Below are 16,697 nucleotides of genomic sequence, written 5' to 3'. Positions count from 1 at the left end.
GAAGGATGAGATGGAAATTCCTTAAATAAACAAATACAGAAGAGGCGTCTCCAATTTCCTTGCCTTCTTATCAGTAGACTATGAAGAACCACAACGTAACTTACTACTACTACTTTATCAAACACTACCTATCAGGGAACTAAAATGTGGAATGAGACACAGCCTGATAACTAAGATTTGTGGTACAACAGTCTGATAACTGAGATTTGTGGTACAACAAGCAGTCACCTTAGTAGCAGCCTACCAGCAGCCCGAGTGATCTCTCTCTAACACAACACAACACAACACAACACAACACAACACAACACAACACAACACACTTCAGCAGCTTCAGGGAAAGCAGCATTTGGGCCTGAACACACCATGTGTTGCTACTGAAGTTCTGCCCTCCTTCACTTTGCTTTGGAGAGCACAAAAACTAAGCAGGTAAATAGGTACATGCACATGCCTGAGTATTTTTTACCCCCCCCCAAACTAAGTGTAACTGTTTGCACTCATTTACCTGCAGCAAACGGATGGGGACAGCTGTGTATGCTTCAGACCCTCCAAGTGCCCCTATTTTCCAGGGACAGCCCTGGATTTACAAAAGCTGTCCTGGTTTCTGCTGCGATCCTGGAAGGTCCCGCTTTTCCTTAGGACATCCCTACATTCATCGGAGAAACGTTGGAGGGCATTGCGTGCTTTCACCCACCAACTTTCCACAGGACAGTGGTCCTTAGGAGAAATTTCGCAGGTGTCCTCAGCATCCACCCTTCCTCAACTGAGAGCAAGTGGGGGTGGGGAGAGGGGAAAGGAAAAAAGAGAAAAACAAAGGGGGTGGGCAGAGAGACCAGGCCTCAGGGCACCCTCCATGAGCGAGAACTATCCTGTGTGTGTGTGTGTGTGTGTGTGTACATTTCTCTCTGCAGTGCAAGCGCTTCCCTGCCCACCCCCCACATAAAAAACCCCTCCACTGTGACCTGTTCCTGCAACACACCGGGCGCTGCGTGTGTGTCAGGCTCTTTTATAACGTTCCTTCCAGGGAGGTGATGGAGTGGTCGGCACCAAGGGCAATGGGGAAACGGGGGGGGGGGGAGGGAAGAAAACGAATGGTAGGAGCCAAATTCGGTCTGCCTACTCCCCCCACCCCTGCCGTTCTGTGACAGTTAGTGGCGGCCAGCAACGGCTTCCCAGAGCTCGCGGCGTTCTATGGCCAACGGGCGCAAAAAAAAAAATTCCCACCCCGCTCTCTCTATGCAGAGCAGCGGCGGCGCCATGTTTCAGCCTGCCAGGCTCCCCCCACCTCCCCTCAAAACAGGGCCCGGCGACTTCCACCCCTAGCCCAGGCTCGGGTAAGGCCACACCCCGAGCTATTACACACAGAAAGAGGCAGCGGCTTCTCCACCTCCTCTGTTTACCACCATCCCCTCCCCGCCTCAAAAAAAGGCCACACACACAAAACTCACCCCTCACGACCGCCGGGAAAGCCGCTCATTAAAGCCGCCCGTGTCCCCCACAGGCTTCCGTCACATCTCGCGGGAACTCACTGACACATCTCTTTCTTTCTCGCTCTCTTTCCGCCCGGACCCCCTCCCCTCGCATCCGCCACCAACACGCCGCCGTCTTACCCCAAGATGCAGCCAGTCACGTGACAAGGCGCTTTGGCGGGGAGGGGAGGGTGGGCTGTGGAAGGAAGGGGCAGAAAAGACACACACGCGCGCGCACTGGCGCCCGAAGCGGGTTGACACGTGGTTGGTGGGCGCCGCGAGGGCGGGGCCGCTGACCGAAGTTCCGGAAACAGCCGAGCGCGCTCGTCAGCCTCTCGCTCGCCATCCCCCCCTCCCCACCCCACATGCCGCGCGCGTCTTCTCCGTGCGGCTGCGCGAGAGGCTCGGAGTCTGAGCAGCAGGCAGGGAGAGTTACTCGCTCAGAGTTGTGTATGAAGAGGCTTTTGGTTTCTACAAGTGTACACGTGACGTGGGATTCTTGGTCTTGGGCATCTCCAAACTCGACCAAACCTCCTGCTGTTTTGGGACTACAACTCCCATGATCCCTAGCTAACAGGACCGGTGGTCAGGGATGATGGGAATTGTAGTCCCAAAACAGCTGGAGGACTGAGTTTGGGTGTGCCTGGTCTTAGTGCTTGCAAGAGGGAAAGGACACGTTCCCCCCCTCCCCCATAGAAATCTGCCTTAGAACTGTAGAGGATCATCTAGTCAGGCTTTCCCAAACTTGTGTCTCCAGCTGGTTTTGGACTACAACTCCCATCATCCCTAGCTAGCAGGACCAGCACACAGGGATGATGGGAGTTGTAGTCCCCAAACAGCTGGAGACAGGTTTGGCAAACCCTGGTATTCCAACTCCCTACAATGCAGGAATCAATATGGGGCTCGAACCCACCACCCTGAGATTAACAGTCCCCTGCTCAACCCACTGAGCTAAGTGGTGCAAGTGGAACTAGTGGCCAGCTTAGCCTAGTTCTGCCTGAGAAGCAGCTGCTCTCCAAGGTCTCAGCAAGATTGCAGGGGGTTGGATTAGATGATGCTTGGGGGATTCCTTCCAGCTCTACAATTCTATGGTTCCAAAATGTCTTTCATGACATGGGGAGAGGCTTTGGCTGGAAACAAACATACATATATCTCTCCTGGGGCTGTTAACTAGCAATGGGAGAGTTCTAGCTTTCACACATACACTTAAGAGGCAGCAGGCACTGTGTAGCAGGTGGAAGTTTAAAAAAACAAAACAGTAAAAGCAACAGAAACCACCAGAATGACTGAAATCACCTTTCAAAAAATAATTTCATTATAAGCATTTAAGTGCTATTACTTCCATTCCCTGATGTTTAAGTGATCTTTACTATAAGCCTATCAGGTAAAGGGACCCCTGACCATTAGGTTCATTTGTGACTGACTCTGGGGTTGCGGCGCTCATCTCGCTTTATTGGCCGAGGGAGCCGGCATACAGCTTCCGGCCAGCATGACTAAGCCGCTTCTGGCGAACCAGAGCAGCGCACAGAAACACCGTTTACCTTTCCACCGGATCGGTATCTATTTATCTACTTGTATTTTGACGTGCTTTCGAACTGCTAGGTTGGCAAGAGCTGGGACCGAACAACGGGAGCTCACCCCGTCAAACTGCCGACCTTCTGATCGGCAAGTCTTAGGCTCTGTGGTTTAACCCACAGCGCCACCCGCGTCCCCTGTAGATCAGCATTATTCCTGTATTTCAAGTAGGACAAGGCGTTGAAGGTGCTGGGCTTTCTAAACAACATGGACAGTGTTCGAACCAGCTCACATTTAGCCTAACCCCCCATCCCAACTACTGCATACTATAATTTGATGTGCTGCTTGCATCCTTAATTATGAATTTCCTATTGAATGCAGCTGCATAATTAAAAGGCGCTGGCAAGTACATCCTTATACCTGTAAACCTGGAAAACATTAAGTGTTTTCAGCACTGTTTCTTTGCCTTCTGCAGCAGGGTCTCTAGAGTATGGGGACTGCACAAGGAAAGACAGTACCTTTCAATGATTATCTGAATAAATTCCAGCTTTTCCTTGTTATTTCCAGGCCAGACAGCAGCAAAGCAACAAAAGCCAAGCTATTCCAAGAAAAGAAACTGAGCACCCTTAATTTTCCAAATATATAAAAAAATTGTCCAGTAGCACCTTAGAGACCAACTGAGTTTTGTTCTTGGTATAAGCTTTCGTGTGCATGCACACTTCTTCAGATACGAAGCTTATACCAAGAACAAACTTAGTTGGTCTCTAAGGTGCTACTGGACAATTTTTTATATATATTTCGACTGCATCAGACCAACACGGCTACCTACCTGAATCTTAATTTTCCAGATGGTCCTATTTAGCCTGGATTTGCATTTGACAGAAGTCATGCAGCACCAAAGAAAAGCAGCTTAAATTCCCTCATTGAACTACTGATCCTTATGATTGCAGCAACATTCACTACATTGGTGAGAATGTTAATAATGTTCAATGATAGCTTCAAGTCCTAGTCAGTACTGAGACTTCTATTTAGAGACAAGTTAGTGGTTACTGATCTTCCTCATTCCTGAGCAAAACATTCATAAAATGTTACAGTAAGTATTTTACTTATTATCTTCACTTCCTTGGACTGAACCTCTCACTGACGTAGGCGATTTTATTGTAAGGTCCATGAATATTCTGGAATACATATAAAAGGACAAGGTCCAAGATCTGCTATATGAATTAAGGGTAAGTTATCTACATTTGCTAAAGCACTGCAGGTAGCTTGCTTTTATGGAGATCCATATATATATATATTAGCAAGTTCCATAACAAAACACAACACATAATTGTGGAAGCCAGGTTCGTTGAATGATAAAGCTGAAGTCAGGTGTTTAATATGATCTGTCAAGATTTACAATACTGTTGCACTGAGTTTGTCTCAATTTCCCTGATCTGGATTTCCCCTTCTAAGGTATAAATTTAGACCTTGCAGTGTTTGGGAAAACTTATGACGAAGTCAAAACACAAACATGACACAGGCAGAGTTTAAACTCGTTACCATCTTTAATTAAGCTGCTTTGGAAGTAGCATACATTCCATGATAAACATTTTTCGAACCCAGGTTCACAGAATCACATTGTAGTTCATTAATGCCAATGTTACACACAGGTCTCTTCACATGGCAAACAAGATCAAGAAAGCAACCATCAGACAGAAGAGACCCATGGCTTCAGACAGGGCAAATCCCAGAATAGCATATGAGAATAGCTGCTGCTTCAGTGAAGGATTTCTGAAATAAAAGATGAAAGTCATGTTTGCATTTATTCTGAAGCAAGTCTTTTCAACAAATCCACCAATATTATAACCTATGCCGAGGAAAAAAGTTACCAGCTTATGGAGCAAATTGCTTACACAAAGGGTTTAATAAAAAAGTTTGTGTGCAAGGCTTATTACACAGCAACTAAACAATAATTTACACAAGTTTCAGCATGACTTCTTGACCAAGTACCTGCAGCTCAAATGACTGAAAAGGCTGAGAACCATGTGGTTGTTGCTGAAAGCAATGCTATTTGGCAGGTGTAAGCATGTGAAGTGCATAGTCTTAACATTTCCTCTGGAAGAAGTGGGGAAACCTTTAGATTGTTCTACCTACAACTCCCATCAGCCCTAGCAAGCGTGGCCAGGGACTATGGGAACAGTAGTTCACCAACATATGGAGGGCCAAAAGTCCCCTCTACCTGTTCTGAACAAAGAAAAGCACCAGCAATTATGTAATTTCACTGCTTACTAAAACTCAATTTATTTTCACATGACTTTGTTGGTCATTAATACCAGCTGCTTGTATTTATTAATTTTATGGCTTTGTATTATTTTGTATTGCAATTTTAAAATGTGTTTTGTACTATTCTGTCTGATAATTTGAAATGAAAGGCTGTGTGTATTTTAAAATATATAAAACAAACGCCCTAAAGCTACTCAGAAAGTGGGAGGTTGTGGCTACACAAGACTTACCACAAGAGTTAGTAATTTCAGCTGCCTCTTCCCATGAAAAGTTATACCCACCAAACTTGTTAGTGACATTGTGTGGCTCCTGCCTAGTTTCCCAATGGTCTCTACCTAAATTTGAATCTGTTATCTTGGCCAAAGCCACAGGCATAGTATGCTGTTGTTATGCAATCCAGAAGAGTATTTTAGAACTGGAAAATTAAAGAATTCCCCTAATGCATGCAATCCCCCATCAGCACTAGTAACAATAATCCATTTTATAGAGAGAGATTTTAAAGACCTCCCACTGTCAGTTGAATAGTTTCAATTGTAAACATTTAGTTAAGGACCAAGATGAGGCAAAAGTGTTTTTTAAAAAAGAAAAGCTTCAAATGGATTTAACAGTTTCATCTCTGCCAGTTCCTTGGTCTCAATACAGAAAGTATCTCGTCCCATATCAAGCTGCCCACGTGTTGAGATAACTGGCTGATGTCCTGCCCCAACCACCACCTCTATCAGAGGTAAGTTGTAAGACATGAGTAGGCAAACTAAGGACCAGGGGTGGGAGCTGGCCCAATCGCCTTCTCAATCTGGCCCACGGATGGTCCGGGAATCAGTGTGTTTTTACATGAGTAGAATGTGTCTTTTTATTTAAAATGCATCTCTGGGTTATTTGTGGGGCATAGGAATTCGTTCTTTCCTCCCCTCCAAAATATAGTCCAGCCCTCCACAAGGTCTGAGGGACAGTGGACTGGCCCCCTGCTGAAAAAAATTTGCTGATTATAAGAGAAGGCTTTCCTTCCATGAACAATACCTGAATTGTAGACTGCTCCCTTCAGAAGGCTTGCCTGGCAACAACAATATCTTTGCACACGGCAAAGATCTTTCTGTTCAGCTAAACATTTTCAACATCCTGATCATCTTATGCTCCGACTTGACTATAAAAAGCATAGCTGCTGTTTCTATGCTTGTTTAATGACTGTAAAGGTTTTTAAAAGTCTTCTAAGCGACTTCAAAAGTTTTCTAACTTCAGCTCTATGGCAGTTAAGAAATGCTTTAAGTAAACAGAATGAGTTATGCTTTGTTACTTTATACAAGCCCCAAGGTCTTCAAATTCCTGACAGGTCTAATTTGCTACTCCTTCTTACGCTTGGGGCAAGTGCACAGCCCTTCTGACAAACTTCCTTCCATCCACACCCATTCTGTCCCCAGTATTAAGGAGCTTTCCTCCTTAATCCCAGGGAGAAGACAAATGCAGAGCTGGCAGAAGACGCGCACAGTTATTTCCAGCCTTCTCTGGGAGCCACAACCAGGCTAACTGTGCCATGTGGGTGAGCAGAACAAGCTACAGTATCCTGAATCTGGAAAAAACAATGCTGTAACTTGAACCTCTTTCAGTATAATGCTGAAAGTTAGAAATAAAGGACCATTACCTGGCATAGCCAATGATTAAACTCCCGAAAACTGTTCCAATACCAGCACCGGAACCAGCCACTCCTACTGTGGCAGCACCAGCACCAATAAATTTGGCAGCCGTGTCAATGTCCCTGCTGATAGCACTAGTTTGAAACTCCCTTAGTGCTAGCTGACTGCCAGTGTTCTGAGCACCAGTAAGGAAAGTTGTGTTGCCCTGAAAGAAACAAGAAGAATTGGATTACATTTGGCACAAGTATTTGCTATAGACTTGTACTACGAAAGGCACAAGCTTCTACAGCAGGGTAGAAAAGGGGAGCTTTAAGACACATTTCTTTGGACAGCTGAGTGAAAAGATTTAGAAAGTGTTAGGTTCTTCCTAGGTTTTGTTTTTTTAAAAAAAAGAACCATGGGGGAAAGTGCCCAAAGCAATTATGATTCTGATGTCCCTAACAATTTCTGCCCATCTGGAACCATTGACAGCATGACACAATCCCACAGCCCTGTAAGAATTAATCCTACCAGACTGAAATTCTGCAAGAGAGGTTTAAGCAATCTACTGTGCTTTTTGCACTAAATGGCTTCAAGGCATATGGGGGTGGGGCAAAACCTAAGCTACTCTGACTCTGAGCAGTACCTAGATTGGAGACCACTTAGAAACACACCAAAATATAAGCAGCTTCAAGATCCTTGGTATCATCATAATAATATTTATACCTCGCCCGTCTGGCTGGGTTTCCTCAGCCACTCTGGGCGGCTTCCAACAAAATATTAAAATACAATAGTCTGTCAAACATTAAAAACCTCCCTAAACGGGGCTGCCTTCAGATGTCTTCTAAAAGTCTGATAGTTGTTTTTCTCTTTGACATCTGGTGGGAGGGTGTTCCACAGGGCAGGTGCCACTACCGAGAAGGCCCTCTGCCTGGTTCCCTGTAACTTGGCTTCTTGCAGCGAGGGAACTGCCAGAAGGCCCTCAGCGCTGGACCTTAGTGTCTGGGGGTGGAGACGCTCCTTCAGAAGCAGAGTACAAATAAACACTTTACTACCCGTACTCAGCTGCAGGTCTGTGTTGTTCCAAGTTCAGACACTAAACACAAGGCAGCATGTGTTTGTCAAAAACTACAATCTGACACTTTGTGGCAAGTTTTACTATTACAAGGCAACAACACATGGGCTCACCAGATCATTTAGGAAGCTACAGAATTGTTTAAGGTACCTCTGCAGTCCTGGCTTCTGGCCTAGACAACACCGTTGCAGAAATTGGTCTGTACAGAATTCTTGATCCAGTGCGCATCTGAGAAAGGGGGAGGACGAAGAAGTGTGTTAAAGTAATGGACACTCTCACAAAACTCTGCAACCATAGCCTTCAAAGCGATAACTACACAACATCCCAGCAGCTTTTGGATTCCTGGGATTTAGTTCTCTTTACAATCACAGTTCGTTAAGTCCATCCATTGAGGAAAATTCTTATTCCATGAAGCTCATCAATGGCTCATCAGGACTTGCAAAGGCACAATTTTGATCTCCAGTCATGCTTACTATAATGACTACTGCTAAAGTCAATGCCACTAAGAAAAAACTGCTCTTGAAGTCTGACCTTCACTTTTGGCACACGTGGGTTGGATAACACAGCTCATCAGAACCTTGTATTCCCATACGGTATTAAAGTGTTTTTGCTGTTGAGATAAGGATCTAGTTGGAACTCTAAGCAAATTAACCTTGAAGGATCTCCTCTATTTCTCTCCTTCCCATGCTAGCGAGTGTTAACGCCATAACCAACAGCAAGATTTCAGAGACAGCTGAATCTTTGGTAACTAACTTTCTTTTAGGACGGATTTCAGAGGCAGGTTAAGAGTGGGCAAAGTGTTTCCAGGTGAGATTTTATTATTTCAACAATCCTTCTATCTGCCCTTGCCTACAAAATCTCAAGAAAACAAGCCCACGGGACATAATTCCTGTTTGCCTTCATTCTACAGGTACCACTAAGAAAGCTCAGAGCTCCTGTAGCACACTGTCGTTTGTAATGTTGGCACACACTGCCTAAAAGTGCTGCAACTCTGCTGTGCTCAATGACCTTCAGGTTGCTCCCGACCCTACAGGTCTGCAAAAGCAATTCTAATATTTTAATCCTAAGAACCATTAAAAGACAGGCCTGGCGAATTCAGCCTAACTCATTTTGTGGGGCAACCAAGCAATCTAACACCCCAAGACCAGCCAGCACCCTCAGATAAGCACCCCCAAACCAGGAAACCAGTTCCCTGTGAATCCGGCAACACCCCTCCTCCACATTATACGTTGATCTGTCGATTGACAGATCGACCTGTCAATTCACCCTAGCGGCCTAGCAATCCAAGCACAGGTTAAGAGGAAAGGCCTTATGAATGAATGGCTGAGAGGCTGCTGCGGCCTGTTCTTGCCCTTGGAAAAACCTACTCGCTTTTAAGGTCACCCAGTTTTCCCACCCTCTTTCTGCAGCAGTGGGCCAACTTGGGGGGTGGGGTGGGCATTTTGCAAGGAGGGCCTCATCGTCCTTAAACTTATGCATGAAACGCTGATAAGACGTGGAAAGCAAGCCCAGGCAGCAGCATGGAGGGCAGAGGAGAGAGAGGCATGAGACAATAGTCTCCTTGCAAAAAGCACCATTAAGCCATGCCCTCCAAATGAATGACTCTTTGCAAAAAGACATGCCCTCCAAATGAATGACTCTGTCCCAGAGTCCAGATCCCCCCCCCAAAAAAACCCCCATCAACGCCCCCGACCTTTTGCAAAGGAAAAAAAAATCAAGGGCAAGAGGGGGAAGCGATCCACTCTGACCAATGCGCAGGCCCCGCTGCCAACTCACCAAGGCGGGGGACCCGGCGGCGAGCTTGACACAGGCGAACATGGCTGCGGGCGGGCGGGCGGGCCGGTGGAGCAACGGGCTGGGGGGTCCCGGGTCTGGGCCGTCTGGCTCGCTGCAGGGGAGGAGAAAGGAGAGTTTTAGGAGTCCGGCCGGCAGCGCTCTGGGAGCGGGAGGAAGGCTGAGCTCCCCGATGGAGGCGGATACAAGGAGGGGATCCGGGGCCTACCTCGAACCCGGCAGCGGCAAGCAGAGGCTCCTCCGGCTGAGCTGGTGCAGCGGTAGAGGTCGAAGGGACTGCGAGCTCTCCGCGCAGGCGCCGGAGGGGCGGAGCGCCCGGATGAGAAGGGGCGGGCGGGGGCAGAGGAAATTTAATAGGAATTAAAAAGGAGGCGTGTGACACGTTCCTAAGGTCGCTTCCGTCGCGACTTTAATCCATAATGTTGTGATAGGAATAAAAGGAGGAAAGAATGCTAGCTGTATCGACAAGGAAAAACCCGCTTTTTAAAAGATAATGATAATAATAATAATAATATTGCTGTAATAATAATGCTATAGTAATAATAATAATGCTGTAATAATGCTATAGTAATAATAATAATAATAATAATAATAAATTTAATAATAATAATAATGACAAACCTAGACAGCATCTTAAAAAGCAGAGACATCACCTTGCCAACAAAGGTCCGTATAGTTAAAGCCACGGTTTTCCCAGTAGTGATGTATGGAAGTGAGAGCTGGACCATAAAGAAGGCTGATCGCCGAAGAATTGATGCTTTTGAATTATGGTGCTGGAGGAGACTCTTGAGAGTCCCATGGACTGCAAGAAGATCAGACCTATCCAGTCTGAAGGAAATCAGCCCTGAGTGCTCACTGAAGCTGAGGCTCCAATACTTTGGCCACCTCATGAGAAGAGAAGACTCCCTGGAAAAGACCCTGATGTTGGGGAAGATGGAGGGCACAAGGAGAAGGGGACGACAGAGGACAAGATGGTTGGACAGTGTTCTCGAAGCCACAAACATGAGTCTGACCAAACTACGGGAGGCGGTGGAAGACAGAAGTGCCTGGCGGGCTCTGGTCCACGGGGTCATGAAGAGTCGGACACAACTAAACGACTAAACAACAACAACAATGTAATAACAACAACAACAATAAATTTATCTGGTTGCGTTCCCCCAGCCACTCTGGGCAGCTCCCAACAGAATATTGATAATAGTAATGGAGAGGATGGTGAGAACTTCTTGAAAGACGAGCACTTTCCATAACTGTAGGGTGGGGTGCTTGTGTGCATGAAAGGCATAAAATGCCATAGATTGCTATTTTCTTTATGCCAGCAATTTTGTTTTCTTTTTGCCAGGAAAGTGGGTGGGAGAAGCCCCAGTGTCCCACCGGTTGAATGCTTCCTGAAAACAGAGAATTGTACAGTTGGAAGGGACCACGAGGGTCACATCTCATCCAACCCGCTGCAGTGCAGGAATCTTTTGCCCGATGTGGGGCTTGAACCCACGACCCTGAGATTTAAGAGTCTCATGCTGTACTGACTTGACTGCTTTGCCTGCAGCTATTAAAGGTGCAAAAGTCTTATTAGGAGGATCGGAAAAATGGTTAATTTCCATGCTGCATGTGACATAATGTGATGGTTGTGCATTATTAGGCATTATGCGCACCTCTCTCTAAATGCATCTGATATGGTGGTCTGCAGTCCGCCAGCACTTATGCCATGCTAAATAAATTTGTTGATCTTTCATGCAATGCAAAGCCCTTTGTCGCTTTTGCTGCAGGAGGGTAATTCCAGCTACCCCTCTGGAAATTATCCAAATGAGGAAATGTAGGCTTGAATGCAATGGCACCTGTGCATGGAAAATAGATCAGAACAGCATAGCCCTCTTTTGGATATTTTTTCTTCTTTATATGGCCGCCCCTCAGTAAAATTATTTAGGCTGCTTTCAAAACAAAATCATGGGACTTTAAAAATACAATAAGAACAAAACCAAACCACATCATATACCAGCAAACATAAAGCTTTGGCTAAGCGGACACAGGAAAAACCCAAACTATTTGCATCTCAGCTTAAAATTACACTGAAAGACTGAGAACATAAAGTTAATTGAAAACCACATTAAAACAGCGAAGGCCTGGAGTTGTTTTTAAAATACAGCTTTTGCTCACTTCATCCAAACAGTTTCACTGTCCAGCAAGATGTTTGGGTCCATCTAGAGAGAACATACTCTTAATGATCCAAATTTGTGTTTGGGAACAAACCCTAGGTCTTCACTGTTTCATTGTCACACCTTCCAAGTGTCCCTATTTTCCAGAGACAGTCCCAGATTTACAGAAGTCGTCCCAGTTTCTGATTTGATAACAGAAACTGATCTCACCTCTACCCCACCACTATGAGTCTGCCATGGCTCTGGGTGAGCAGTAAAACCAGGTGAGTCCTCTTGTTGCCCCCCCCCCCAAGCTTCAGATTGCACAACTTAACAACCATAAAAACCACCCAAATTCAACAAGTGGATTTTTGTTTGCTTGTGAATGTATGGCCTTCCTAAAGGATAGCATGGGGGGTGGGAGCATAATATGTATAGCAGAGTGAGTAGAATCCTTGACTAAAACAGGGAGGTAAAGGTAAAGGGACCCCTGACCATTAGGTCCAGTCGTGACCGACTCTGGGGTTGCGGCGCTCATCTCGCTTTATTGGCCGAGGGAGCCGGTGTACAGCCGGTGGTCATGTGGCCAGCATGACTAAACCGCTTCTGGCGAACCAGAGCAGCACACGGAAATGCCGTTTACCTTCCTGCCGGAGCGGTACCTATTTATCTACTTGCACTTTGACGTGCTTTCGAACTGCTAGGTTGGCAGGAGCAGGTACCGAGCAACGGGAGCTCACCCCGTCGCGGGGATTCGAACCGCCGACCTTCTGATAGGCAAGTCTTAGGCTCTGTGGTTTAACCCACAGCACCACCCGCGTCCCTCAAAACAGGGAGACCTGGGCTTAAATCATTAGTCCTAACCTCTCAGCCTAAACCTACCTCACAGGACCGTTGTAAGAATAAAAAGGAAGGGTGGGATAAAAATGTAACAAATGAACCATTTTGAGGGGTGGGGAATTCATGTGCCTCTGCCTGTCATTTACTGCAAGCAGAACTCATTGTTAAGAGATGCACATTTGCATATATACTGGAGGCTTTCAGTTCATTGGGATAGATAGACAGATGGAAGACACTGGCCTTGAACCAGGACTCCCTTCAGCAAGGAAGTATTGAGACCCCTGGCACAGCGTTTTCTGAGAATTGGGCCCGGGCAGAGACACGGAGAAAACTGACTCTTTATCCCTGCTCCTTTGATATCGAGGAAGCATGTCTCCACAGAGTCCCCCACCCCAAATATTTAACCCACAAGGTTCATAACATAAGACCTATAATTAAGCTATTTTTTAAACACCACAACAAACTGATAATTCAGCGTGGGTTTCCTTGGGTTTAAAAGGATAACACGCTCTTTTAACCCAAGATTTATTTCAAAGCCCTCTGCACTGTCTGCCACGTTTGCGTTCCTGGAAGGGAACTTGTCCCTAATGTTCGGATTTGATGAACACACTCGCTCTTTGGCATGGCTAGGTTCATTTCCATCTGTTTGCTTGGCATTGTTCCCATTGAAAATAAGCAGTGCCAACTTCAACAGGGCATAGGTGTTAACCAAGCATGGTTTTGGAAGGGAGGGGGGTCCTTCATAACACAGCAAGCGCCACTTCCACTGCCAGGAGATCCCGCTGTTTGCAAATAATTCCAGCTTAGGGCCACATGCTTCATTACATGAGATCACATCTGTAGGTGCTTGTGGGCGTCATAAAAGCAACAAATTGCTACTGGAGTTCTCTTTGTATCCAGCTCAGTGTTTGGACTATTGCATGGGAAAGTGTCCCTGAGCTTGGATGCAAGAGGTTTTATAGACTCGATCCTTTCGGCAGATCCCTACTTTGACTTAACCTTTTGGGGTTTGCATGGCTTGGTGGGTTTTTAATCGGTACAACAGCTTTATAGGCCTTTCGGGAATAGCCAAAGATGTATAATGGACATAATTTACTAGCAAATCTGGCACCATGTGCATTAAGTCATATTAATGCAGGTACAAGTTTTGGCAGTTCTTTTGCTCCATAGCCTGTGCTCATCAGCAAAGGCAGTCCGCTAGATGGTGCATGTGGTTGAAATAGCAAGAGTTGAAGCTATAATGGCCTTAAATATATAAACTTGGCTATGAATTCTTGGGACTTGGATACGGCCAAAAGGGTATGTGAAGTTTGGAAAGGTCATTTGTTTTGGGCTATTTATTTATTTCAGGTTTTTTTATTGATCCCAGATAGCAGTTTCTGCGTCCCAAACTGGGGGTGAAAGCTTTGCATTGCTTGTGAAAACAAGGGTGCATTGCTAAGAACAGGGGTCAGCAAACTTACTGTGTCTCGGTGTCTCCAGCACCGATTGCGCGGTGGTTCAGAGGGCAGGGGAGCACGTGCCCATACGCGTGCGCACACGTTATTTCCGGCGCACTTCGGGGTCGGAGGAGCACCGGAAATAGCTTGTGCGCATATGCACGGGCCTCCTCCGACCTGGATGTGCACCAGAAATAATGCTTGCGCATGCACACAACGCTTGCACATGCACACAAGTTGTTTCTGGTGCTCCTCCAACCTGGAAGTGGACAGCTGTGCAGCGCAGCGCTGGTAAGAGTGGGTGGTGGCAGCGGGCTGGATAAACGAGTCCCTCAGGCCTTATCCAGCCTGTGGTCCTTAGTTTGGGGACCCCTGGCTAAGAACCTCATGACTCAAGGTGGAGAAATGAAGCATATGCCCATATCTGCTGACTTTTACATTAGTTGTTCAAGTGAATGTTAGCACTTTTGGCTTGCAAATCTTGTCCAGTCGTCACTGTACCTTCCCTCCTTACAACCCCATGAGGTAGGTCACCATTATTCCCATTTGAACTGCTTAGAGCAGGCATGGCCAAACTTGGCCCTCCAGATGTTTTGGGACTACAATTCCCATCATCCCTGACCACTGGTCCTGTTAGCTAGGGATGGTGGGAGTTGTAGTCCCAAAACATCTGGAGGGCCAAGTTTGGCCATGCCTGGCTTAGAGGATTTGATAATGAAGCAGTATGCAAATTTTTAAAACAGATTTCAAAAAATAAGATGGACATGCTGCGTATTCCTAAAAGAGAAACATTTGCCTTGGTGATGAATGATTACTTCTCCCTCTGGTGGCTGGCATGTGACCCAGCTGCCTCACCATGGAAACTTAGCCCAGTTTCAAGAGGATCAGTCAAAGAACTGTTACAAAATAAGGATAAACGTATGTCTAAAATGTATAATTTCTTATTAGAATGGGAAACAAAAGACGAGATGGTTAAACCATCAATGACACACAATATAGGACACAATATAGACCTAAACCTCTGGGAGAAACTTTGGGAAAGTCATCTGAAATTTACTGCGTGTTAGTCTCTGAAAGAGAACAATTTGAAAATGATTCATAGATGGTATTTAGGTTGGCTAAGATGTATAAAGCAGAATCAGATACATGTTGGAAATGTAAAGAAATGAGAGGTACCTTTTTTCATGTGTGGTGGATGTGCAGAAAGGTGAAAGAATATTGGGAAATGATTTATAATGAGCTGGAAGAAAATGTTTAACTTTACCTTCCCCCCAAAAAACAGAGTCCTTTTTGTTGTGAATAACTCAGACAGAAATTCCTAGGTGCCAGAAAAGTTTATTTATGTATGCAACAACAGCAGCCCGTGTTTCGTTGGCCCTGTGATAGGAATTTTGAGGTCTTAGATATATGGTAATGTTCATAACTGCATGTACATAGATCAGCACAGGAAGACCGACCTGAAGCCATTTTGATTCCTAAACTGAGCAAATGTTTTCTCTGCAAGGTCAAAATGGAAAAGCCTCCCCATTGTCTTTTCCTTCACAAATCCTGTCTTAAGGGTATGTCTGTGTTTGAATAGGGTGTGAGCCTGTGACATGGCCCAGGAACTAAGTATTTATCATTACAAAAGACTGACCAGGCTCCCCAGGCAATCCAATCAAGTAACCTGCCAGACAGGAGATAAACAACAAGAGAAAAACAATATTCAAATTTCTGTTTTAGACCGCCTTTTCTGTGATGTAGGTATGATGTATCTGAGGGGTGGTCTTAGGTTACACTCCTTCTGTGATGTATGTATGATGTTTCTGGGGATGGTCTTGATCTACAGGGTGGCAATTTCAAAAGTCTTTATAAGCCCTTGCACGGCATTTTTCTGGGTCCCTCCTCTCTTCTGCGGGTGAGGGGAGCACCCTGTTGCAACAGATCAATAAAGATCAAGCTTACTAGCTGCTTTGCTTCTCAATATTCTCTGGTTGGCCTCTGTTATTCTCTCCTACCAATAGGGAACCTATGTAAGGACTCTATATGGGCTCTTGGATACCCCATAAGGGAAAAGGGCAATTTTTGTTTACAACAGCCCAAAAATGGAAAGTGAGCAAGGTCCCTTGTAAGGAGGAATGGCAACTTAAGATGTTAGAATATTCAGAACTTGCAAGTTTAACCCACAGAATAAGAGAACAAGAAGAACGCATATTTTAAAAAGAGTGGAAAATGTTTATTGAATATATGGAAAACAATTGTACATAGCTGAAAATGCTGGCAACATTAAAATAAATTCTACAGAGTAAATAATATTTCATTGATGTAAAAGTGGGAAATTGATTTGAATGTTTATAGTAAAATATGCATGAAACTATGATTTTAAAAAATCAAAAATCTTTATTGCGGTCCAAAGACCCATAGAACAATTTCAGAACAAAATGCAGTTAAGACAGCCAACCACAACAGAGAGAGAAACCGAGGCGGTCATTTTGTTTTGTCTCCAGTTTGATGATCTTTGTTTGTTTTGACTTCTGAAAGACACTTTGGCACGGCCAGTTTAATATCATTAGACCTGTCATCCAGAA

At 45.3% G+C, this 16,697-nt stretch overlaps 2 protein-coding genes across 5 annotated transcripts in view; both read right to left on the bottom strand.

The window, feature by feature from the left end:
* Nucleotides 1-1,611, bottom strand: part of ATF2 (activating transcription factor 2) — a 39,280-nt gene extending 37,669 nt beyond the window's left edge. The window contains exon 1 of one of the 4 annotated variants that reach the window (XM_080971529.1): nucleotides 1,446-1,611. The gene's annotated coding sequence lies outside the window, so the exon portion shown is untranslated. Of the gene's footprint in view, nucleotides 1-502; nucleotides 1,052-1,445 lie in introns of those variants that run through there. The other 3 variants (XM_080971527.1, XM_080971530.1, XM_080971528.1) reach the window with 3 other exon arrangements.
* A 2,898-nt stretch (nucleotides 1,612-4,509) lies between these two features.
* Nucleotides 4,510-10,053, bottom strand: ATP5MC3 (ATP synthase membrane subunit c locus 3). Its single transcript, XM_080973222.1, has 5 exons — nucleotides 9,931-10,053; nucleotides 9,705-9,816; nucleotides 8,079-8,156; nucleotides 6,883-7,079; nucleotides 4,510-4,754 (listed from the first exon to the last, which is right to left on the bottom strand). Exons 2-5 carry the CDS (start codon nucleotides 9,744-9,746, stop codon nucleotides 4,640-4,642), a joined length of 432 nt encoding a protein of 143 aa, XP_080829348.1. The 5' UTR covers nucleotides 9,747-9,816; nucleotides 9,931-10,053; the 3' UTR covers nucleotides 4,510-4,639.
* Between the last annotated feature and the right edge of the window lie 6,644 nt (nucleotides 10,054-16,697).

This window comes from Podarcis pityusensis (assembly GCF_964106645.2).
Source record: "Podarcis pityusensis genome assembly, chromosome: 1".
Classification (NCBI taxonomy): domain Eukaryota; kingdom Metazoa; phylum Chordata; class Lepidosauria; order Squamata; family Lacertidae; genus Podarcis; species Podarcis pityusensis.
Note: the sequence above shows the minus strand (reverse complement) of the source record. Positions and strands in the feature narration are given on the sequence as shown.

Excerpts from the sequence above, each read along its gene's own strand:
- ATP5MC3 (XM_080973222.1), bottom strand. The coding sequence starts at position 9,746 with ATGTTCGCCTGTGTCAAGCTCGCCGCCGGGTCCCCCGCCTTG. Across the intron at positions 7,080-8,078 it reads CAGAAGCCAGGACTGCAGAG|GGCAACACAACTTTCCTTAC; the intron begins GTACCTTAAACA and ends TGTTTCTTTCAG. Across the intron at positions 4,755-6,882 it reads TTAATCATTGGCTATGCCAG|AAATCCTTCACTGAAGCAGC; the intron begins GTAATGGTCCTT and ends CTTTTATTTCAG.